A 25,408-nucleotide genomic window follows, 5' to 3' on the forward strand; every position below is an offset into this window, starting at 1 on the left:
GCTAGCCCCCTGTCGCCATGTCCTGTGGGGTGAGGAGAGCCTGGGACAACAAGTTGTGGGTTCCTTCTTGTATGTGGTAACTGGTTCAGGAGGATGCAGGTCTTGAAGAGCCGCCATCACAGAGGGAGATCTGACTGTGGGCTTGTGAGGACATGGGGAGGCAGGCCCCCTATCCTTCAGCAGCTGCAGATCCCAGCTCCTGATGTAAATGGACAAGAAACAAGGGAGCGGGAAGTGGGGGGGGGCACCCAGAAGTGAGGGGAGTGAAATCATAGTCTGCCTTTCCTTGATGTGTTTTTTGATAGGGGTGGGGCAAGGAAACCATCCTTACCATAGGAAAACCAAGAGGAGGAGGACAGCAAATGGTTAACTGATGGAGCGCAGAGAGGGTGGTAGATGGTTGAAGTGCAAAGGACAGCCGCTGGTGCACAAGCTCCCAACCTTGAGGGAACACGGGCCTATGGGGTCTGATCTTTCTGAGTCACTGAGAGAATATCGGAAAATGAGTATATGCGGCCGGCTTTGTGATTTTTAAGTGCTGTCTCTAATTTTATTTTCAAAGGTTTACTTTTTTTTAAATTTTATTTTATGTGTATGCGTGGGTGTCTGCATGTGTGTGCTAGCTGCGTGTGGAGGCCAGGAGAGAGAGCATCAGATACCCTGTGAATTGCTTGATGCAGATGCTGGTAACCAAACCTGTGTCTTCTACAAAAGCGGCGAGTGCTATCTCTGCAGCCCCATGCTGCCACCAATTTTAAAACTACAACATAGACACTGAATCTAAGGAGTTATTGATAGGAAGATGCCCTGATATTTAATAGCGACAGAATGTGTAATCCTAGCTGATAGGTTTCAGACTGGGGACAAGCAGCTGAGGTGCCTCCAGGTTCTCCCAACATCCCTCAGTCCCCACCTGTTACAGGGCATGGCTGACATACGCAGCCCTCTACCCTGAACTTTCCAGCCTAGGTTACGGGCTTCCTTTCCCCAGGGGCTCTGTATTTCTCTCCCCCTGTGTGTGCACTCTTTCTGCACCACCCCCCCCACACTGCCTCCCCCCTCCACTCCCTGTGTTCATGGATTTCCCTAATCTCCTCTGAGACCAGTAAACCCGTCTGAGAGCAGCTCCCAAATAAACCTGCTCTTTTTTTTTTTCTTCTTCTTCTTCTTCTTTTTAATTCAGCTTGAATTGGCTTATTTCATCAGTGGAGAAAACCTACTACTAGCTACTCAAGAGGTTGAAACAGGAGGATTATAAAATCTGCCTGGGCTACAGAATGAGTTCAAAGCCAGTCTGAGCAACTCAGACAATGTCTCGAAACAAAACATCAAAAAGAGCCAAGGGTGCAGGTCAGGAGCACAGGGCTTGAGGCCCAGGGTTTTAGCAATACTCCAAAAAGGGCTGGGGGGGGGGGAGGGGGGAGACACGGCGCAGGGGAAGGAAGGGCCCTGCTAATTAAAGTATGCTAAGCCACTGATATGCCCGTCTTAGAATTTATGAAAAACTGTATACCACAGGCTGGACTTGACTGGTGACACCTGGTGCTGTTCTCAGCCTGCACAGCTGCACCTAGCAGCTCTAACGATGTACACTGAAAAGCTAAAGGGCCACTGATCAGCTCACACTTGGATCCTATCTGTGAGTTGTCTGGGTTCTTGAGAACAGCTAGCATCTCATCTTTATATGAGCCAGAAATGAATAGAGACACTGTCAAGGAAAATGTGGACACACCATAGGTAGGTGACAGCATACGTGACAGCAACATCAGGGTGGCAGTTCCTCAGATGCCCACAGGGATCCTGAATCTTGCCAGATTAAGAGACCTGTCCCACTCACATGCAGAGAGGTTCAAGGAGGTGAAGGCATTGGCCCAGCATTACACAGCAAGGCAGCACTGAGCCAGGCTGGGGCCCTGTCCGCCTCTTTCCCGTCTGCAGTGAAAACCCCTGCCTGCCTCCCCCGAGCCCCCCATCTACAAAGCAGGACAGCGGACAACCAAGGCTACACAGAGAAACCCTGTCTCGAAAAATAAAACAAAACAAAACAAAACAAATAAAAAACAAAAAACCAAAACAAAAAGTCATGGTGGTGCACGCCTTTAGTTCCAGCTCTTGGGAGGCAGAGGCAGGCAGATTGCTGTGAGTTCGAGGCCAGCCTGGTCTACAAAGCGAGTCCAGGGTGGCCAAGACAACATAGAGAAACTCTGTCTTGAAAAACGAAAAACAAAACAACAAAAACAAACAAACAAAAACAAAACACCCTGCCCCTGATGCAAATGAGCTAAAGGGAGGGTCTCAGAACTTGCCCCCTCGCCTGTTCCATTCCTCCTCCCCTGACCTAGAGAAAAGCACTCTTATTTGACTCACAAGACTTTTAAATTTTATTAGTAAAATACAAAATGGCACAGACATTGCTAATAATGATGCTTGAAAAAGCAAAGGGATCAACCAACTTCTTCCAACGTCCTCCCCAGATTGTCTTGGTCCACATCCTGCTGGGGGGGAAATCAACAAAGTCCAACAAGGGTATCCCAACCCTTGAAGGCTCCCCACTGAAGGAGCAGGGACATAGTGCATTCAGAATGGCGCTCCTCAGACCTGGACTGAGTACCCTGGAACCTACTACAAGCTTCCTGGGGGATGGGGTGGGGTGGGGTGGGGTGGGGGTGGGGCACCAAGGGGCTGGCTTCCTCACTCTGGGACGGAGCTACCTGCTCTGAGCTTCCACCTGTCAAGGAGGCTTCTATGAAGCCTGCCCCTGGGAGGGTTGGGAACTGGATGGGGAGAGCTGCCACCGAGGGCCCTGAGGGTTGAGGTCTGCAGGCCCAGCTCCAGCTGGCTTGCTGCCCAGCTGCTTGTTCCTTGTTTTATCAGTCACTTTGTGCTCAGGGCGGAGTCCCTTCCAGAAAACATCACAGGAGAATGTTGCCGGAACTCTGGCCCTGCCTGCAGTGGTGCAAAGGTGAGACCTGGGAAAAGGACCCGGCCTCGGAATGACATGGGCTGTGCACACACATGTGCAAGCCCCTAAACTGAAATCGGGTATGTGGCCACTCCAGAGGCTTACCCAGCATCCTCTGCCTCCCAGGGCCTTGTCATCCTCTTCCTTCTGTGGCTTGTTCTTCAGGCAGGGCAGACCTGTGGCTGTAATCTTGGTGCGTGGGGGAAGGGGTACCTAGTGAGGACACAGAAGGGCCTTCTGAGTTGGCTTCTGTTCCTGCAAGTCCTCAACTGAGCCTCCATTTGGGGGACCTTAAGGGTAGGATATGCACTCTCAACTCACCCCTTGCCAGCCCTCAGAGTCACAGGGTACAAAGGTCAGTTCAGTGGAATGGCAGTGGCTATTCGTGTTGATAAGGGCTGGGGGCTGCATCCAGGGATGGGGACAAGGATCTCAGAGAAGGTGATGATATCAGGGCCATGGGTGATTGCCATCTCTGGGCCACACTTCTTTTTCTTTTACTGGTGGGGCACTTTGTTGTGCAGATAGCTGAGTGTGGACTAGACCCTTCCTTCAGTCTCAGCATGCCTCCATGGCACGGCAGAGCCTGGGGAGGAATGCATCAAAACCTCTCACACAAGCTCACCTCCCTTCTCAGAGAGCTCCAGGAAACACAGCGTTAACCTCATGCAAGAAAAGACACAACACGGTGTTGATGGTGACGGTGGTGTGCTCTGTACAGTGGGCAGAGAGAGAGAGAGAGAGAGAGAGAGAGAGAGAGAGAGAGAGAGAGAGAGAGAGAGAGAGAGAGGAGAGATAGCACCGCAGCTGGCCAGGGAGGAGAAAGGGCTGGCGACTGCAGCAAACCCAGGAGACAAGAGGTAAAAGGGACAGGCAGATAGGCCTGGCCTGCTGCTTGTGAGATGGGTGGACCACGGTGCTCACAGGAAACGGGCTGGGAATTCAATAAATAATTGTTCACCGGGGTTGGGATGTCAAGGGCCCCTCTAACCAGCCAGCAGCAGAGGAGTCTCTCAATTAGAGGGGAGCTGGAAGGCCACCTGCTCTGTCTCTGATAAATGAGTAACGGTCAAGGGTGGCCTCCAGGGCCACAACTCAGGGCTTGGAGCACATGGCCCCTGGAGGATCCAGCCACCCCATTCCCATTTCCCCAGTGTGGGTGAAGGTGGGTATGAGGATGGGGGTCCCCAGACAGCTGTCTGAATCAAACTACGGACGCAGGCAAGCAGGCAGCTCACACTGGCACCAGGACATAGGAGTTACTGCCACAGCTACGGGGGACATAGCGGAGGCCTTCTACCATCTCCCCTGCCATCTTGCGGGGACAGCCCTGGAGGCTCTGGTAGGCAAACATGGCCACCCCCAGACAGAAGAGCAGGCCGAGGAAGGCCAGCAGCCCCACTGCCTGCCTCCGAGTGGCTGCCTGGGAATCAGGGACAGGAGTGATGAGTACACTCAGTTTCTGGGGATCTACAGTGGCATGAATAGGCTCCTCTACTTTGGGAGCCTGAGTGCCTGAGGCCACCAGCTCTGGCCTGGGGGTTCCTTCAGAGGAGATGGGGACCACTGAGGGATGGACTGCGTTACCAGGCCTCCTGTCCTGGAAAGCATCAGTGTGAGCTAGATTTGTCTCCTCAGACCCTAGAGACTTCTCTGGACTGGGGTCCTGTCCCTGGACCCGTGGGGGCTGGCTTTCGGACCCAACATTCTCCTCCGGGGTTGACTGTGAAGTGGTGGGCACCTGGGTAGATGGGGCTGGAGTAGAGGGGGGCTCAGTAGCCTTTTCCTCAGCCCAGAGGCTGGATCCAGATTGTTGGGCAGCAGAACTCTGCCAAACGGTGGTAGAGATGACATCCATCTCCACCATTTCCGTGCTCCGAGGTGTGGCGGTGAACCCCGCATCCTGAGCCTTGGGGGTTGAGGGAGATGATCCAGTCACTGCTGTTGGTGGCTCTTGGGAAGTCCCCATGGGCCTCCGGGCCTCCTGGGAAATAGTGGTTAGCTCCAAAGTAAGGCCTTCCACTGTGGCTTCAGGCTCTGCCAGTGCAGATGGGGACAGTCTCCTGGTTGCCGGGGTGATCCCAGGTGTCACATTGTTGACCCACTTTTCAAACTTGCCACCATTTTGAGTCTGGGCAGCCATCTTTTGGTCTAGGTGTTTCATGGCGTCTTGGACCCATTTCTCCTTTGGGTCAGCACAGAAGCGTTTGTGCAGTCTTGTCTCTAGGCTATAAGGAAGACAGAGGGCTAGTGATGCCAAGATTCTAGACAGCCAGGCTGGTGTGGTATGGGGCACTGCCCACAGCTTGCAGGCAAGCTGTCCTGGCAAGCTAGCATGAGGCTTTGGGCCACTCCATGCCCTATGTCTCCTAGCCCTTAGCTGAGACACGAATGCCTGGGGTCTGGAGGGGAACCCATCACCTCAGATGAACGGCAACACCAGGCATTCTCAGCCTGAGGCACTTCCGCTTTCAAAACTAGGAAAATCCCAGGCAAATGGGGACCCTGCTTCTGTGACACTGTTAAGCAAAATAAAGGGTCAGCTGTCTAGAGAAAGCACCCAAATCAGAGCATGTGTTGTAAAATTAAAAAAAAAAAATCGCCGGGCATGGTGGCAAATGCCTTTAATCCCAGCACTCGGGAGGCAGAGGCAGGTGGATCCCCGTGAGTTCGAGGCCAGCCTGGTCTACAAAGTGAGTTCAGGATAGCCAAGGCTGCACAGAGAAACCCTGTCTCAAAAAACCAAAATAATAATAATAATAATAATAAATAATAATAATAATAATAATTTAAAAATCACCACCATAATAACTCCATCACTAACATCAAGGTAAGGGGCTTGGACTGTGGTCTCCTGGGCATGCCGCAGGTGTTCTCTGACCTCAGGTATGTGACAAGGTGGGTTTCCTCGATCTTGGAAGATCTGTGTTTAAGATCTCTGCCTCAAGGCTGATGGCTGCTCCCTGGACCCCAGCTTCCTCCCCTAGGGTTTGTCCATAGGCTAAAGGTAAAGCAGCTTTTCAGAGCCCCAGCCACACAGTATCCTCACTGGGATCTTGAGTGTGACCTATTTCTAGAGCTTCCCATGAGGCGTGGCTGCTTTGCTCCAACAGCTCACATACAGTCTGCACCGCAGCCGCATTGCTAACCCCACTTAACAGGTGGGGAGATGAGGTTGACAGATACAGAAGCATGCCCAACTGGGGTATTCCGGGAAGTCCAAGTGTGCCATGTTCCCCTCTTCCCTTAGAAGACAGAAGCAAGTATTTGCGGGCTATCAAGAAGGAGCAATCCTTGCTGGGGTAGCAGAGCAGGCAGGCAGGAATTAGAACCTCACTCCTTGAGGGAGCTGTCTAAGGGACAGGATGCACTGGACTTCCGCTAGCAAGACCTGAGTTTAAAAGGACACTGGTCATTTCCTGCATGGCTGAGGTTGCTCAGGGGGCCCTGCTACCATCAGTCCTGGGGCCCAGGACCAAGAAAATGGGCAATACTCACCGTGTGCCTCTGAAGGAACAAGAGACCAAACTGGCCAGGCAGAAAATGATTGACTGGACCCGTTTCTTTCCTGGAGGCACTGAGGGCTCTACTCTTCTGTCACTTGGAGATGGCCATCCTTGTATCTTTCAAGTGTTTGGCCAACCATTTTAATTCCTCCTCCTCCTCCTCCTCCTTCTCCACTCACCCTCCTGCTACCCATCTCCCAGGTAAGGAAACCAAGGTGTACAGGTATGAAGTGACCAGGGCCCTTGGCCGACCTGATGGAGTCTGAGTCCTTCTCTGACAGACCACCTGGCTCAACCACCCCAAGGGCTCTAGTGGGCTGAGGGCTGTGTGAACAGGACCATCCTAAGTGCTGCCCTGGACCACGGCAGGCCATCCAGGAAGCCATTTCCCCACCCGTGTTGTTTGCCACTGATCTTAAGGTCAGTGAGGTAGCGTGTGGGCCTGGAACAAAGGGGGCACTTGCCAAGGCCTTTGGCAGGAAGCCCAGGGTGAAGCAGGCAGGAGAGGGCTGGGATGTCACAGGGCCTTCAGAGGCCACGGGTGATACCTACATGATGGCGCGCTTGCTGCAGGACTCCCGGTTCGGCTGATAGTGGATGAGCAAAGCCACTGGGATTGGTGAGGTCATCTTCTGGCAGTCAATATCGCATTTCGACACACCGAGGTGCTGACCTGAGTCCACAGAGGCCCCCAGTCAGTAGGACCCCTGGGCATCTGCTGTCCCGCCCCCATTTCACCTTCTCCCAGCTATACTCCCAAGCCGGGGCCCTTGACCCACATCTGACTCATCCCTTGATAACCTGCCAGACAGCAAGAGTCTCGGCCTCTGGAGTTGTTTCTGGCTGGTATAAATAAACCTTTTAAAAAATAAATCTCCTTTTGCCTGGCACTTAGGAAGCATTTAATTTTGTCTTTGTTGTTCTTCAAGACAGGGTCTCTCTATGTAATTTTGGTTGTCCTGGAACTCATTATGCAGACCAGGCTGACCCTTGAACTCATCAAGATCCCCTTGCCTCTGCCTCCCAAGTGATGGCATGAAAGGTGTGGACCACGATGCCTTGGCCAAAAAACTGTTTTAATTTTTAAAACGAAGTCACAGCAGGGGAGAGGGATCTAAGGGAGACACAGATCTGCCCATGGTCACTTGGCCTCAATGGGATGGAATGATCGGCCCTGCCCTCCAGGTCTATCCCCATCGCCCTGGCCCATGGCCTTGCCTGCCCTGCCCATCTCTGTCTTTGACATAAGTCATGCACTCAGTCATGCATTCCCCTTCCGCACTCCTGTCATCAGGTACATGGAACAGGTAAGGGCCTGTGTTGCAGAGGGGAGTTCACCTGCCTGGGAAGCGGGGAGCTGCTGCGCATGTGCCCCTGTGTTCTGCAGAATGAGTTTAGGATGAGAGAAGGTGAGGTGAGATTGGGGGTCAAGGGCATGGGGAGAAGTGCGCAGCAGAAGCCCCTGGCCAAGGGTTTCCGTGACTGGATATCTGATAGAAACATTTGACATTCTTTTGTTGTTGTTGTTGTCGTTTTGTTTCATTTCTTTTGTTTTCCAAGCCAGGGTTTCTCTGTGTAGCCCTGGCTGTCCTGGACTCAATTTGTAGACCAGGCTGGCCTCGAACTCACAGTGATCCGCCTGCCTCTGCCTCCCAAGTGCTGGGTTTAAAGACATGCGCCACCACACCCAGCTACATTGGGCATTCTTTACATTCTGTTTCTGTCAGTCCCCTTCTTCTGAACCAGTGGTTCTCAACCTTCCTAATGCAGGGGGTTAACCCTTAATACATTTCCTCATGTCGTGGTGACCCCCAACCGTAAAATTATTTCCATTGCTACTTCATAGCTGGTTTTTTGCTGCTGTTATGAACTATAATGTAAATGTCTCATATGCAGATGGTCACAGGCCATCCCTATGAAAGAGTCATTCAACCTCCAAGGTGTGGGGACCCACAGGTTGAGAGCCTCTGTCCTAAATCTCTAGCAGAGTATCCTGCTGTCTGTCCATTTTCTCATGGAAAATGGAGAGAAAAATGAAGAGCTCGGGTTCCAGATTTTGGTAACGGCTATGTTGAACAAGCTGATCTGACTCAGCCTTTGGGACTGGTAGCCTAGGTGTTCCCCAGCTTCCACTAAAACACATTGTGGGTGCACAAGTACTTACACATGTGTGTATGTGCAAACACACACTCCATCTTGCCAAGAATGGACACAGGACTCTAGAGGCGGAGCTTAGGGATACAGTGCTTGCCTGGCATGCTTGAGGCTGGTTGTCCTCAGCACAACCCCTAAAAAAGACCTAGCCAAAAGCAAGCACACACCCAGACTTTCTAACCAACTTCTCACCACATCACCCCCTGGCCATGGACCACCCCTACCACCCTAGCTTGGGCTACTGTTTGAGCTGGGTCATCAAAAGGCCAGCATCAGTGGGTCCTGAACTCATTCATGAGTTACAGTACTGTCTTCTCTCCCCTCAAGAACCAGGATATGAAAGTCACAGCTCAGGGCTGGGGAGATGGTTCAGCAGCTAAAGTGTTTGCCACACAAGCTTGAGGTCATGGGTTTGATTCCCCAGAACCCACGTAGAAAACTAGGCATGGTGGTGTGTGCTTCTAACCCCAGCACTGGAGAAGCAGAGTTAGGTGTATCCTTGGGGCTTACTGGCCTGCCAGTAGAGACCAACCAATGAGCTCCAGACGCCAGGGAAGAAACTGTCTCAAAAACAAAGTAAAGCCGGGCATGGTAGCATATGCCTTTAATCTCAGAACTCAGGGAGGCAGAGGCAGGTAGATCTCCATGAGTTCAAGGTTAACTTGGTCTACAAAGGGAGTCCAGGACAGCCAGGGCTACACAGAGAAACCCTGTCCGAAAAGGAAAAACAAACAAAGAAACAAACAAACAAAACCGAAAACCAACAACAAGGTGGAGAGTTCCTAAGGAACAACACTGGAGTTGATCTCTGCAGCCCCTGCCAGACACACACACACACACACACACACACACACACACACACACACACACAACCTCCCCCAAAATAACAGTACAGACTTGTCACCGTCCTCCATCCCCAGTAGACCTAAGAATAACTTAGCTTTTTCTCCCCTCCCCCAGTCCCTAGTGACAGTAGCCTGGTGGTCACCACTCCTGCATGGGTCTGGCAGATATCTTCCTGGAGAAGCCCTGGGGATGACCTGAGATAGGAGGAGGAAAAGGAGGCTATGTGTCAGGGATGACTCCCCCAACTCGGATAGAGAAGCCCACTGCCACCCGCAGAGTTGTGAGATGAGTCACAAAGTCCTTGGGTGGGATCAGAATGGGTTCTACCAGGACAGCTATGTCTCTAACTGGGAGAGGCTTTCCCTCCTTCTTCAGGACAAAGCTCTCACTTCTAGAAAGGGGGTCAGCGCTTCTGTGCAGCAAACCACTGACTGTCTGCCAAATGAGTCAGCGGGATTAGAGATGCTTTGTGCCTGGCTAGGGGCCACCATGTATCTTAGCACTGACCACAACGTGGGTACCCAGTAAATGAAAATATTCATAAAAACAAAGTAATATTTCAATCTACTTGTTCCCTACTTTAAATATATCTGCCCACCCATCCACTTATACACCCATTTACTTACCCATCCATCCATGCGCCCATCCGTCTACCCACCCATCTTCCTACCCTCCTACTTACCTTCTTACCTCTTATTCCTCCTCATTCTCACCCGTCTGTCTACCCACCCTACTCACCCACCTGTCCATCTGTCACTCTTTCAAAGTCTCACCCACCCATCAATTTCTTTTCACCCACTGCCTGTCACCAATCCACTCACCAGTCATCCACCCATCTTCTGAATCAAGCCAGCGCTGGCTTGAATTACTTCTGAGTCTATATACAAAGCCCTCTTGTCTTTAACCCTGAGTGCGCCCTCCTGCACAGGGCTAATGATAACTGTTTACTGAGGCAAACAAGTGCTGGCTCCTCCCTCTTGCCAGGCCCTGAGCTGTGTGTCTCTGAGACCTGGGGGTGGGGGTGGGGTGTTGTAAATGGTGGGGGGGTGCTGCTTCTGCCTTCAGAACGATCCCAGATCTACAGCCGGGTAAGACACAAAGGATGTAGACGAGGCACTGAGCGCCACCGCCGACTGTGTGTTTCAGACCCTGTGCTCAGCGCACACACATCTGCTCTTATTAGCACCCAATCCCTGCACAGGACATGTTGCTATCATCTTCTCACAGATGGATGCCGAAGCTGAAGATCAAAGGGTTCAGCCGCTTGCCCAGAACACAGTCTATTCGTGGCAGAGCTGGTTTCCTTCCTAGACGGTCCAGTTGCGTAATCCTGGTAAGGCCTCACACTCTGGCCATTCACAAACATACTAAGATTTATAGGAATGTGAGATGACTTTCAAATGTGAGGAGTAATCAGAGGAGGCTTCCCGGGAGAAGTATGCTTCAGGTTGCCCCTTAAGGACTGCCAAGACACCCCGGGTCCAGGGTATAATAACAGAGAGAGCTTGAGCCTTCAGTCATCTAGTTCCCTTTTTTCTCTCACCTTTAAGATGGACATGACAGTATGGAGTGCCTAGTGTTCTTAATGTCCTAATGTTCTTAATGGCTGGGGCATTCTGCCCTCGAGGCCGCTTTTCTCAGTGGCCACACTGTTCACATTTTGAACCTCCTCATTCTCTGTTGTGGAGGCTGGTCACTCTCCACCAGAAGCTGAAAATATTGGGACATTTGTAATAATAATAATGATGATGATAATAATAGTAAATGTCTCTGGAAATTGCCAAATATCACCTGGGAGACCAATCACCCTAGAGAGAGCTCATCCATTCCCTAACCTTTTTCCCATAGAGAATGTCAACATGATGTGCATGGAGCAGCTCGCTTCCTATAGCCGTCTCCCAGGATGCTGAGACAGGAGGACCATGAGTTTGAGGCCAGCCTGGGCTACATGGAAAGACAACGAAACAAAACAAAAGCCGAGCAAACAACACAGGTTAAGTCCTCCCCTTCTCATTCTTATGTTTTTGTTTTTGTTTTGTTTTCCTTCTAATAGACCAAATGGCTTACTGGTTTATTTTTGGGTACTGCAGTCAAAGTTCAGCACCCCGAGAGCTGGGCTCTTTGCTTGGCCCCTTCATTCACTGTTGTGACTCGAGCACCCAAGAAACGAGCTTGCCACACAGCAGGTGTCATGCTGCATGTGCCAAATGAACGGGCAAGATGCATGCTAAAGCGCTTCGTGACATATAAAGCCCCAACAGAGAAGTGGGGGAGCTTCTAATTAAATCCACAGGGCCCCCTATCTGACACCGAAGCTGTCCGCCCCTGCCCCCCTCCGCCCCCACTGAGGATGGGGGGAAGCAGGCTGGAACAGCTGAAAGCAGATCTCTTTCCCCCCCCTTCTCTTTCTTGCTGAGACTTGAGTGGGAGTGAATGCGTCAGCGCTGTGCAGCAGTCTTCCCTGCTCTAACTTGCACTTGCAGGTTACATAAAGCACCGAGCGAGCGGATCGCCTGACACAGCCCTGCAGACCCACATTTGGGGACTGACGCAGATGCCCTGCACCAGCCAGCACCAGCCACGCACAATCCTGTGGCGGGCAGCCCTAAAGCCTGAGACCCGCCTGCTAGGGAGCTCCAGGGTGGACCTAGCTAAATACCTCATTCAGGGGGAGAGGAAACAGGCTTTCCAGGGCTACATCATGCCCTCCTTCTCCTAGTAAAGCCAGCAACCATGACTAGGGTCCTCAGACCTTAAACATTCAGGGTCTCCTTTCCAGCCTCACCTAGGGTTTTCCTTCAAGCTTAGTAAAAGCCACACACACACACACACACACACACACACACACACACACACACACAACCAACCAACACAAACATACACCTTCCAAAATGCATGCCTAGACCCTGGAGCCTTCTGGACAATGGCAGCAACATTGACAGGTAAAGTAATTGAGACCAGAGAAGTCAAACCCCCAGCTCAGGGACACACAGTGAGGTGATGGCAAAGCTACCTTCATTTGATTTCCACTTCTCAATGCTCATTGTCCCCAGATATCTCAGGCCTGAGGGCCAGGGCTCCGACAGCAGAAAGCTAGGCACAATTTTATCCCCCCCACCCCCCCCCCCACTCACTCACCAGCTCCCTGTGGCATGGTGATTTAGTTTCATGGAGATACCCGTGGAAGCTGGGGGTTGGCTCTTATTCTCCCCGTTTCACTGTGTGCCCTAAACAAAGTGCCACCTTCTCTGAGGGTCGACCTGCCAAATAGCCTGGGCCCTCCCTGAAGACCGGGCTCTAGAGGTTAGCAGAGGTGAGATGGCCAACAGAGAGGGGTGGGCAAGCCTGCTGCTCTTTCCTCCACTAAGTCTCTCCTGCCCTGTGTGCTGGCTGGGCATCCTCATATGGATGATCTATCTCTGGGTCTCCATCTTCCCCATGTTCCTAGGAATGTCTACACCTTGTGGATTCCAGACAGCAAGCCCGTGGAGATGAAGTATTTTCTAAGCTTGGGTTTGGAGGTGGCCAGGATGATGGGGGAAGACACTGGCAGAGGGACAAGATACATCCCAGTACAGAGACAAGCCCTATCCATGAGCTGCAGTGACCTTGACCTTAACTACTCCAGGGGGCCTTGAACAACAGGACGGAGGAAAGTCCTGACTTCCTTGGCCCCTGTCCAGGGCTCAGACAGGTTATAGTTAACCTCAGTAGGAAGAATCAGCTCTTGTCCGTTCGCCAGGAGCCTGCTCAGGTGTCTCCCAGCCCTCACTCTCCTCTCCACACACCTTGTGCCTTCCACAGACCCTCCAAGCTATCCCCCACCCCCACCCGCCCCCAGCCCCAGTAGCCACTTGGATAGCTGGGACCAGCAAGGTCCTATTTCCTCCAGGGAGATGTAGTCTGCACCCCAACACACCTCTCCCTTCTTTCTCAGGCAGGGTCAGGAACCCACTCACCCGTCAGCAGGGTGCACAGATAGAAGAACACGGCCAGGCGCAGCAGCCACGCGAGCAGCGAGGGAGCCATGGCTGGAGTGCAGGAATTCAGCGGGCCAGAAGCCTGGGCCGTGTCGCAGCTCAAGTGCCTCGGCCGCTAGCCTCGGTTGCTTTTTATAATGGGGCTGTCTCCGCCCCCAGCGCCCGCAGTAGGAGGCCGTGGGAGGGGAGAGGAAGAGCCTGTAGCTGCAGCTGGATTCCTCCCAGGTTGCCAAGGCACCAGTCGTGCTGCAGACCAGCGCTGCGCTCCTCTGCGGGAGGAGAGCGGCGGGAACTTGGGGGCAGCAGGGCCACCTTCCCCGGAAAGCCTAGGTCTTATCTAAGCCAATACTGAGCCAGGGACATGCAGAGCGCTGGGCCCCTCCAGGCTGGAGCTGCCAGGCCCTTCCTTGATCTGGGGGCAGACGGAGTCTTTCACTCATGTAATGCAGAACCCAAGCCTTCACTCCTTAAAACCTCCAGATACAGTTTTCTTTCTTTTTTTAGATTTTTCGAGACAGGGTTTGTCTGTGTATCATTGGCTGTCCTGGAGTCGCTTTGTAGACCAGGCTGGCCTCGAACTCACAGCGATCTGGCATTAAAGGCGTGCACCACTACGCCGGGCTACATTTCAACCAATACATTTGCTGGGTTCAACACAGAGCCTGCCTGGCAAACAAGAGTTTGCTGAAAGAATGATCCAGGCTTGCCTCCTATATACAGGTAAACTGAGGCTCAGAGAGGGGAGAGATTGTTCCAGATCATACAGAGCTTTGAGGTGGAAAACTTATCAGGACCACACAAGAGAAGACAACAGAATCAGGCCTGCCAGGGCATGGAGGGCCTCCAGGCCTCCTTAGCTGTTGTTTGCCCACTCTAGCCTTTGCTGTACCCACTGCCAGCTCTGCTTTCTGCAAACTCCGGTAGCAGGACATCCGAGAACTTAACCTCGGAGCTTTGGGCCTCCGGGCTCTCCTTGGACGCTAATACAGAGCCTTGGAGAGGTCCTGCCTCCCATCAGAGCAGCTCTCCCCACTGTACCGAGAGTCTGGCTAACTCAGCTTCCGGTTCTAATCCTCCAGAAGTTTTTTTTTTTTTTTTTTTTTTTTGAGGAGATGAAGCAAGGCTGTGTGGGTACTGCACACATTTTACTTTCACATCAGGCTTCTCTGAGTCGGGGGATACAATCTTGGGAGTCTAGAACAGTCAGCTAGAGCCTCCCCAGCCTCTGGGCTGGGAGTGAACTGCACTACGCTTTTTGGGCTACCTGCCAGAGGGAAAAACCAGTTTGTCTAGAAAAGTATCCCAGGCTATGGAGCCAGCTGGACCACAGCCAGCCTGGTCTAGGTTTGGCCAGGCGGAGGCTGCAGCTACTACACCAGAGGGCCTCTTGCCCTCTCCTGCTACCAACTAAAGCAGAGTTGGCACCTGGGGTGGGGGTGGGTGAAGTTGGACATACATAACGTTGGGGGTGGTTCCCTTGGCAGCGGTCAATGTCCACTGGGGCCCAGAGGATCTGCCCTCATCTGGCCAGATAAGAAGTTGGAAGCACAAGGAGTGATTAAAAACGGGGGGGGGGGGGGGGGGGGGGGAACAGTAGGGGGAGGTAGGGTCAGCCAGGCCAGGTATGCTATGTCATCTCTAAAGAGACTGAGGGAGGGTTGTCTGAAGTTCAAGTCTAGCATGGACTGCATAGTGACTTCTAGGTCAGTGTGGCTCAAACAAACAAACAAACAAACAAAAACAAAAACAAATGAACGAAAACCTGGAGGTCTAGGCTTCTTTGTGCTAGGCCAGGTAAGGGCAAGAACAGTAGATAGGATAAGAGGTTGGGGCAGAGAGAGCACAGGAAAGAAAGAAGAGGGAGCAGACAAGGCAGGGTAGGGGGCACAGGGAGCATTATGGGAAAGCAACACTTGCATGTCTAAGGGAGAAGGCTCTGGGAATGGAAGCTTGGAACCCCTAACACCAGGGTGTGCCAGAGCGGAGAACCTGGAGGGAAGGGAAAAGACGTGCAGGATGCAAACCCAGCTCTGGGGTTATTGCGCATAGGGAAGAGATACTAACTTTTCATTTATTTATTTATTTTGGTTTTTTGAGACAGGGTTTCTCTGTGTAGCCTTGACTATCCTGGGCTTGCTTTATAGACCAGGTTAGCCTCAAGCTCACAGTGACCCACCTGCCTCTGCCTCCTGAACGCTGGGATTAAAGGTGTGCGCCACCGCCACCACCGCCCGGCCAGAGATAACTAACTTAATCTGAACCAGGCACTCTCTAATAAGGTTTCCCGTGGTACTGGAGGTGTACAGCACTCACCTAGCCTGCCACAAGCCTGAAGTCTGTCCCTAATACAAAGCAAAACTTAAGGGGTTTCCACGATAAACCCATAAAGACATGACAACAAACCCAGGGTCTAAGACTAATATCTATCCCTGGGGTGGCCCACTTGATAGATGGGGAAGCTGACGATAACTGGGTAGTAAGTGAAGAAGGATGGGTTAACCCAGCTAGCTGTCTCTTGGGTCTGAGTCTCCATCCCTTGGCAAGGAACCATTTGATAAGCATGCGCCTGAATGCCCACACAGTGGGTGAAAAGACAAAGCATCTCCGCTCTGACTTGCTCAGTTGCAGGGACGGCCTGTGTTCCCTCCAGGTCCAGCTTCTTGCTTACAAATGGTCATTTCCACCCATCCATCTCATCAAGGTTTCAAGGAGTAACTGTCGAGTCTGGTTTGGAGGCAGTAGTCGAGCTTTCAGACCCACCAAACTCAACGTGAGCACAATTCTGCCACTCCTAACGGTCTCACTTGGGCAGGTTACTAATTCTGCCACTCCTAATGGTCTCATTTGGGCAGGTTACTAACTGTCTTTGTACTGCAGTGTTCCCATCTACACAATGGGATGCTAGTCCCCGGGGCAGTGAAGAAAGCTAAGGGCTTTCTCGGTACCCAACATGCAAAAGTGTTAGTGTTTACAAGTCCTCCTGTGTGTTTGGGACAGTGGTTAAGGCAAAGAGACTCAGAGGTAACCAAATAAGCCATAATTCTTGGTCTCAGTGAGCCCCAGGTCAGTAGCGAAAGGAAGATAGAAGGCCTCCCAAGGACTCTCTCAGGCTGTGAGGCTGAGGCAGGAAATAAGAAATCAGTACGTGGTAGTGTAACTCAGTATTTAGTGCACTTTGCAGGCATATGTGAGGGCATGGGTTCCATCCCCAAATTATATAAATAAATAAATAAATAAATAAATAAATAAATAAGGAAGGAAGGAAGGAAGGAAGGAAAGGATGGGGTGGGGGTATGATTTATTTGGTAAAGTGCTTGCCTAGCCTGTACAAAGCCCTGGGTTCCATCACCAACATCACATAAAATAAGCCCAAAGAGTCAACAGTCGAAGTTTTTCATATTCACTTCATTTTTTTTTCTTTTTCTTTTTCTTGGCCAAACTATTGCAAAGTAAATTCTGTCTGCTTGACATTTTGCCCCTAATAGAACAGTGTGCACCTCCATTTTCATCTGCAAGTATAATACAATTACAATTCTTCCACTTCACAGAATTGACAGTAGCTCCCCCCTCACGCCCCCCCCCCATCATCTAACACCCGGTTCACATTCAAATTTGTCCCCAAATGTTTTCTTTTTTCTCCTTCTCTGTGTCAAAGCCTTTTCTTACTTTCTTTTTTTTTTTTTAATCTTTCTTCTTTCTTCACTTTAGGATTCATTTCTATTTATGTGTATGTTTGTGTGTGTGTGTGTGTGTGTGTGTGTGTGTGTGTGTGTGTGTGTGCGCGCGCCACCTGTGTGCAGGCACCTGTTCGGGCTAGTAAAAAGTGTGGGATCCCTGGAGAGGGGCTTACAGGTGCTTGTGAGCTGTGTGGTGTGGGTACTGGGAACCAAACCCAGGTCCTCTGTAAAAACAGGACGCTCTTAGCTACCGAGCCATCTCTCCAGCCCTTCTTTACCTCTCTTTCCTGCCCCTCCTCCCCTCCCCTCCCCCTCCCCCCCTTTCACAGGGTCTTGATATACAGTCCCAGTAAGCCTTCAACTCATAATTCACCTGCCTCAGCTTTACCCGTGCTGGAATACCCAGACAAGTTGGCAACTCTTGCTTTTATCTCTTGAATTAGGCTATCATCGGTGGAGTGTGCACTGCAGGCAGTTATTTTTCATTAGCCCTCGAAGACCACTCTGTGTTTTTATTTTTATGACATCGACCTCTCCGAGAGCCAAGACCATTGTCTGTACAATGTTCTCATTCTATCCTATCTGGTTACTTCCTTATGAGTCATCTAATTTCCCCCTTATCCTGTGTGCTTCCTATAAACCAGAACTTTAACCAGCGTGTTGGACGAGACCCAGAATTCAAGGCAAGACGCTGGTGTGAGTAATGCTGTGAGGTGCGTATGAGCAGAATGCTCACTTTTCCTTTTGATGGACTAGATGGAGTGGCAGGTGGATGGATTGATTCCAACCAATACTTGCAGAAGTATTGTTGTCTTGTGACTCACAGACTTTGGGGAATGCCCTAGCCCCGCAATATGTGCACGGTCAGGCTTGTTTGTTTGTTCACCCATTCATCTTTCTCTTGTGTAGTCCAGGCTGGTCTGGAACTTACTATATAATCCAGGCTCCCTTGAGTTTGAAATCCTTCTGCCTGCTCTTGCCAAGTGTGCAGGGCCACCAGGTTTACAGGCAGGGTTCTAATCAAGGCGAGGGAAGAGCCGGGTCCAGATGAAGGTGCTGACCCCTTCACAACAAGGGGGCTATCTACACCAGGGGCTCCGAGGAAGGGGCTGGAGGGAGGGCTGCAGTTGGACCACAGCCAAGTGATGAGAGCCGGGGTGTGTGGCTGGGGTGGGGGATGGGGGTTGTGACACAGGGGACAGGAAGATGGTGATGACTTTGAGCTAAGGGATGACTAGGGAAGCAATTTTAAATTGTACAGGATGAGGAAACAAGGAGCAGGGGTCTTCTAGTCACACTGAAGGTGACTCTGAGACCATCTGGGGTCACAGCCTTTTCAGGCTCCCCGCTCCCCGACCCCCCAGGCCTTCTCACTTCTCACTCTAACTGGCCGAATGGAGGGCACAGCCCATAGACTTTGAGTCCATGCTGGCTGTCCATGACTCTGCCTCACCTCAACCTCCTAATCTTATTTTTTAAAAAGATTTATTTATTATGGTATACAATGCTATGTCTGCATGTACACCTGCACACCAGAAGAGAGCACCAGATCTCACTATAGATGGTTGTGAGGCACCCTATGGTTGCTGGGAATTGAACTCAGGACCTCTGGAAGAGCAGCCAGTGCTCTTAACCTCTGAGCCATCTCTCCAGCCCCAACCTCCTATTCTTATTTTCACTTTACCTATTAATTTACTTGTATAAAATGTGCATTTCACCCCATATCATTATATAGTGGGGGTATTTGTGTGTGTGTGTGTGTGAGAGAGAGAGAGAGAGAGAGAGAGAGAGAGAGAGAGAGAGAGAGAGAGAGACAGAGAGAGAGAGAGAGAGAGAGAGAGAGAGAGAGAGAGAGAGAGGAAAGAAAAGAAAAAAGAAAATCTTGAAGATCTGCATGTTATAAGAAGGGCCTTCCTTGGATGCAGAAGGCTTGGATGGAGACAGGTTTCCACGAAGTAATAGTGTACCCTTCCCCTCCCTTCCCCTCCCTTCCCCTCCCTTCCCCTCCCTTCCCCTCCCTTCCTCTCCCCTCCTCCTCATCCAAACTCCTCCTCACTGAGTACAACGGCAACTGCAACTGCAACTACAACATCTGGGATGCACTTGCAGCTGGCAGAGAAGGTATCTTAGCTGGGTACCACTGACTGATGATGGCATGGTGGTCCTGGGACAACTTACTCAAGATTTGGAGCTAAGGATACAGGTAGATACCACAATGACTGGAAGGCCATCCCGACCTTGAAGAATGATGTAGCAATAGCTTTTTTTTATCCAACTCAGACACATACACCTCCCCTCAGTGAGAAGGAGGTGCAGCCACTCTTGGAGAAGAATACAGATGTAACCCCACAGATGATGTCATGGGAGTAGGCTATGAGCTCCTGGTCTGCGCAGAGGTTGAACAGCTCTGCACATAGCCTCTGAGCCAGTGCCAAAGGCACTGCCATTGGGAAAAAAAAACACAGCACTGATGGGAGACTCATGAAAGGTCTGCCTGCACATCCCTTCTCGGACATCCCAGAGCTTGGATGAACCATCGCAAGCACAGAGACAAACAGTCTGGTGTGAAGAAAATGCCTTCTTGCCTTAGTCTGGGCCCAAGGTGAAAACAGTCTTAGGATGCTTGACCCCACTGAGACTTTGTCTCTACAAACTGATAAGGAAGGAAGTATTAGCCCACGATAAAAGACAGGGGCTGGCGCCGGCCCAGCGTGTTGTATTGCAAAAATGACCATTGATTTGGAGGAGGCGGCGAGGAAGATTGGGGAACCTGAAAGGGAGATCAGAGACTCCATCGCTGGTGCCCCCGGGAGTTTGAGGATTTGCTGTGGTGGTCTCTATGGATACTTCCAAGTTTGGTCCACGGATGGTACAGTTTCTTCTGTCAGATAGATGATCTGCTAGACTCCTGAGAATTACACCACGGGAATTTCACCAGGAAACTGATACCCAGAAGGATTCATTCTTGTTCCCCTTAATCTCTTTTCCTTCCTATTCAGGGTAGTTGGGTGGTAAGGGAGGTACCTGCCTTTAATGAATCCCTAAGAAAGTAGAGTCATTAAGGAATCGGAGCCAACAGTCTGGTGTCAGAGGACAGGCTCATGACATCCCAGTATGCCCAGTTAACATGGTGGTCTGATGGCCTGTCTTCTTGATGTCCCACAGGGCACGTGCCATGGTCCCCAGAGCTGGTGACTATCTGATTGTCGTCCAGGAACCAGCAACAGGACAGATAATCTGTATGTTATGCAGGTTTACAATCTCCTACTCACTCCCTTAGGGAGTTTTCAGATTGTAAGTGGAGCAGATGTTATCCAGGCCACCACAGGTCCACATAATTCCCAGAACGAGTGTCTGCATAGGTCATGACCCGGGAGAAGCAAGAAAGAAAGAACGGCATGCACCTTGTTTGTGGTGTAGCTGTCCCAGATGATGAGTTTTCATCCTGGGAGGACCTGACAAAGCCTGGAGCCTATGCCTCAGCGCTCAGCCCATGGCATAAATCTTGGCCGGATGCCTCCTCGGTGGCATCACATCTGAATTATCTCCCCCCACCCCCGCTCCCCCCCTCCCCCGTTCAATGTTGTTTGTGATCCGCAAGAGTCGCATCTGCGTATGATTTTCGAGCATCTCTGATCTGGTCCTTTAGTTGCTCAGCCTCCTGTGGTGGCTGGCCAAGCCCACTATCTTTATGTCTCGGCGCTTTCAACATTCTACAGAGGCCACACCTTAATCCAGAAGTGCTTCTGGTCTGGCCTCCCACACATGTAAGCCTATCCCGCCCTCACCTAGCCTGGCACCCATGCAGGCCTGGACTTAGCACTCTCAGACTACAGGCAGGAGCAGGGCAGTCAGTCCACATGGATGCTGTTCCAGTTCCGGCCCCACTACCCTCACCACCTGGGCCATCATTGCCATCCTCCAGAAGCGACACATTTGACATTTCCTTTACAGAGGCTCTGCTTTGTGTGTTCCCCACTCACTGCTTAGCTGGTTCTTGTGGAGGCTTCTAACACATTACTCTGGCTGACCATAGCTGTCCACCTCCAGAACTCTCTCTTCCCTCTCTGAAACAAAAACAAAAAAAACAAAAACAAAAAAAAAGACTGGCTCTTGCTTCCCTCTGCCTCTAATGACCATCATTTTACTTTTTGCCTCTGAGATTTTTTTGAAAGGCTGTACTGGATTTTAGTCACTTTTATCCCTTATTACCTTCCCTCATCCCCACACCCAACCCTTGCTAAGAACTTTGTCTTGGTGAGAGTTCTATTGCTGTGAAGAGAAATTATGACTACAGTAACTCTTATTTTTTAAAAAAAAAAAGCATCTAATTGGGCTACCTGAACGTTTCAGAGGCTTAGTCTGTTATCATCATGGCAGGAAGCATGGTGGCACACAGGCAGACATGGTCCTGGAGAAGAAACTGGGAGTTCTACATCTGGATCTGCAGGCCGCAGGAGAAAGACACTGGGCCTGGCCTGGGCTTTTGAAACCTCAAAGCGCATCCCCAGTGACATACTTCCTCCAACAAGGCCACACCTCCTAATCCTTCTCAAGCAGTGCCACTTCCTGATGACTAAGCATTCGGATACATGATCCGATGCGGGAGTCGGGGTGGGGTGGGGAGGGCTTTTAATTCAAACCATCACATTCTACCCGCTGAGCCCCACAGGCTTATAACCATATCACGATAGAAAAAAAAAATGCATTCAGCCCAACTTCAAAACTCCCACAGGCTACAGCAGTCTCAGCACTGTTAAAATCCAATGTTCAAAGTCTCTTCCGAGACTCATGGCAATGTCTTATCTCTCATCCCTTGTAAAATGAAAAAGCAGATCACACACTTCCAACATACAATGGCACAGAATATACAGAACCAGTCCCAAAGGAGGAAAAGGGAGTCTAGTGAGAAAATACTGGACCAAAGCAGGACTGAAAGCTGGGAAAAGCCCAGTGTCTCCATGTCTGATGTCCAGTGTCCAGCTCTGCATCCTCATGTCTGATGTCAAAGCACTCTTCAGAGCTCCAACTCCTTTCAGCTTTGTTGACTGTAACACACTTTCCTCTCTTGGGCTGGTTCCACTCCCAAACAACTCTCCTTAGCAGGTCTCCCATGACTCTGGCATCTCCAAAGTCTTGGGGTCTCCAACATAAATCCATGTTGCACTTTCACAGTTTCATGCAATGACCTTTCTGGGTCTCCATGAAGGGATATCCCTTACACATGCCTGGCCTCAGTGAGTTTTCTTAATCACAGAGGGAGATGCATCTCTTTCTTGTATCCTTGACTCTAAAGCCAGAACCATGTGGTTGAGGCTGCCCAGCTTTTCTGCTTGCTGGGGTTGGAACTTGGCTCTGTTGTTCAAATACATTTTCATCAGCTTTCTGGCTTTTTGTTTGTTTGTTTGTGGGTTTTTTTGTTTAGTTGGTTTGGTTTGGTTTTTCGAGACAGAGTTTCTCTGTGTATCCTTGTCTGTCCTTTGTAGACCAGGCTGGCCTCGAACTCACAGTGATCCGCCTGCCTCTGCCTCCCTAGTGCTGGGATTAAAGGAATGCACCACCACCGCCCGGCTAGCTTTCTGTTTTTGATGATTTCCTTCACCGCTTAAGCTTTTCTTTAATCCCTTTTCACGACTTGGAAGCTTAGTTGGATGGAGTCTTGCCTTGAGACACCACCGCTCCCTTTACTCCATTTAGCATTAGGCTTTTCTTTAAGCCGTTCCAGAGAACCATGGACGGGCATGCGTCATAGGTTTTGCAGGTTAGACTCCATGGTTCCTAGGGCACAACATGTTTTCCTGCTCCTGAGAGACCACCGATGCACTCCCCCAGGCAGTGAAGCGTTCAGGCATGCGCAGTGCATTACAGAATGCGGCGCATGTGCAGTGCAAGACAGGATGCCGTGCATGTGGAGTGCGGGACAGGATGCGGTGCATGTGCAGTGCGGGACAGGGTGCAGCATGTTTCTCTGTGTGTTCCCTTGGAAGGCAGTGAAGCGCGGAAACTTGACAGGGCAGCTGGTCTTGGACACTAATCTTGTGTACCCTGTATAGCTTGCAAACTTCATTGTATTGTAGCAACTACAGCTGTATTGATCCTGGCAATTGCCATTATATTCTGTTTCTGATGACGGTATAGAAAGTCTGATTGTTCTAAAAAAAAAAAGCGCTACAGCTTAAGGTTTGCTTGAAACTCTTCAGTGTAGCCTCCGGCAGATGTTTTGGACGAGGGCAGAGAGTGGGACATTCCTCACCAAAATGTCACAAGAATGGTCACTTAATAATGTAGTCCTCTGAAACCACCTACCTGCCCAGGGGTGGCACCACACACAATGGACTGACCCCCCCCCCCCCAACCAATCATTAATCAAGAAAATGCTCCACAGACATGCCCAAAGGCCAACAGGAGGTCTCTCTTCCCAGATAACCCTCCTTTGTGTCAAACTGACAAAACCTAACTAACACAAGGCCCTGGGGGAAGCCTACTAGTATCATTTTGCTAAGTGGTCACATGGCCCAAAGTGACTTCTCCATGACCAGTGTGTCTTGTCTTCAGTGTGGTATCTTCGGCAATGGCGTCTTATCACCAAGTTCTAGCAGACAACCAAGAGCAATGACAATAGCTTGTATTGTTTTGGGGACTCTGGAGACCCCTTGAACAACATCTGGCACTGGTTTGTTTAATAACCCTTGGGTTCTGGAAGGAGCATTGTCCTTCTGTGTAAGGTGCTATTCCCCTGTCCACCTGCATGTCACCTGTGTTCTGCTACTTCCCCTCCTTGAGGCTTTTCTTCTCCACCCCCCCACCCCTAATCCCACCCCCCTCCCCTCGCCCCAGTCCCTCTCTGGGCTGCAGAGATTCCTCAGAGATTAAGAGCATGCATAATCCTTGTGGAGAACCTGCATTTGGTTCTCAGCACCCACAGTCTGTCTGTAACTCCAGTTCCCACTAGCTACTTGGACACTGTGCAAACGTGTTGCACATAAACTCACACAAAGCACACATAGACACATAAATAAAAATAATAAATCTTTTAAAATATTACTCAGCATTCTTGCTACTTCCCCGCGCCGCCCCCCCAAGACAGGGTTTCTCTGAGCTCCGGCTGTCCTGGAATTCGCTCTGTAGTCCAGGCTGGCCTCGAACTCACGGAGATCCACTTGCCTCTGTCTCCCGAGTGCTGGGATTAAAGGCATGCGCCACCACTGCCCAGCTTTTGCTACTTTTAAAAATTGTTAACTTGGAGCTGGGTATGGTGGCACACGCCTTTAATCCCAGCACTCGGGAGACAGAGGCAGGCGGATCGCTGTGAGTTCAAGGCCAGCCTGGTCTACAAAGTGAGTCCAGGACAACCAAGGCTAACATAGAGAGACCCTGTCTCAAAAAAAAAACCTAAATAAATAAATAAACAAATAAAAATTGTTAATTTCTTATTGTTGTATGTGCTTGATAGGGGCGAATGTGTGCCACAGATTACATGTAGAGGTCAGAGGCTAATTCTGTGGAACCAGTCACCTCCTTCTACCACTACATAGTCCCAGGGTTTGAATTCTGAGCCATCTTTTTTTTTTTTTTTTTTAATGTCCTGGAGTTTTGCGTGCATGCGTATCTGTGTGAAGGTGTCAGAACTCCTGGAACGGTTACAGACAGTTGTGAGTTGCCATGTGGGTGCTGGGAATTGAACTCGGATCCTCTGGAAGAACAGTCAGTGCTCTTAACCGGCTGAGCTGTCTCCCCAGCCCCCTTCTGGACCCCCTTGCTGGCCCTCCTTTACCACTTGATGTTCTTTTGGGAACTCTGTTCAGAACCCTCTCTCTAACTGGGTTCATCCGTTCTTTAGTTTGTTGTTGTTTGTTTTTTGTTTGTTTGTTTTTTTGAGGCAGGGTCTCATTACATAGCCTTGGCTGGCTTAAATTCATTATGTAGATCAGGCTGGCCTCACACTCATAGAAACCTGCCTGCCTCTGCCTCTGAGATTAAAATTGTGTCCACCGTGCCTGTCGGTTGGTTGGTTGTTTCTATTTGGGTTTTTTTTTTCAAGACAAGGTTCTGTGTAGCTGTTTGTCCTGGAACTTGCTTGAAAAAGCAGGCTTCCTGGAACTCAGATCCACCTGCCTCCTGAGCACTGGGATTGTAGGACTGTGCCCCACATCCAGCTAAGGTCGATGGTTTCTTGATGTTTAAAAAAAAAAAATCAAATGTCTGTGTAGGTAACTGCATGTGTGCCTTATGCCCTCAGAAGCACAAAGAGGGGTCAGATCCCCCGGAACTAGAGTTACACCT

General features: G+C 50.6%; 1 protein-coding gene across 1 annotated transcript; it reads right to left on the minus strand.

Annotated features, from left to right (window-relative positions):
• Positions 1 to 2,354: 2,354 nt before the first annotated feature.
• CX3CL1 (C-X3-C motif chemokine ligand 1) lies at positions 2,355 to 13,609 on the minus strand. Its single transcript, XM_084756319.1, has 3 exons — positions 13,428 to 13,609; positions 7,021 to 7,141; positions 2,355 to 5,190 (listed from the first exon to the last, which is right to left on the minus strand). The coding sequence occupies exons 1-3, from the start codon at positions 13,495 to 13,497 to the stop codon at positions 4,197 to 4,199; spliced, it is 1,185 nt and encodes a 394-aa protein (XP_084612445.1). The 5' UTR covers positions 13,498 to 13,609; the 3' UTR covers positions 2,355 to 4,196.
• Between the last annotated feature and the right edge of the window lie 11,799 nt (positions 13,610 to 25,408).

Source organism: Acomys minous, assembly GCF_964271855.1.
Source record: "Acomys minous genome assembly, chromosome: 14".
Classification (NCBI taxonomy): Eukaryota; Metazoa; Chordata; class Mammalia; order Rodentia; family Muridae; genus Acomys; species Acomys minous.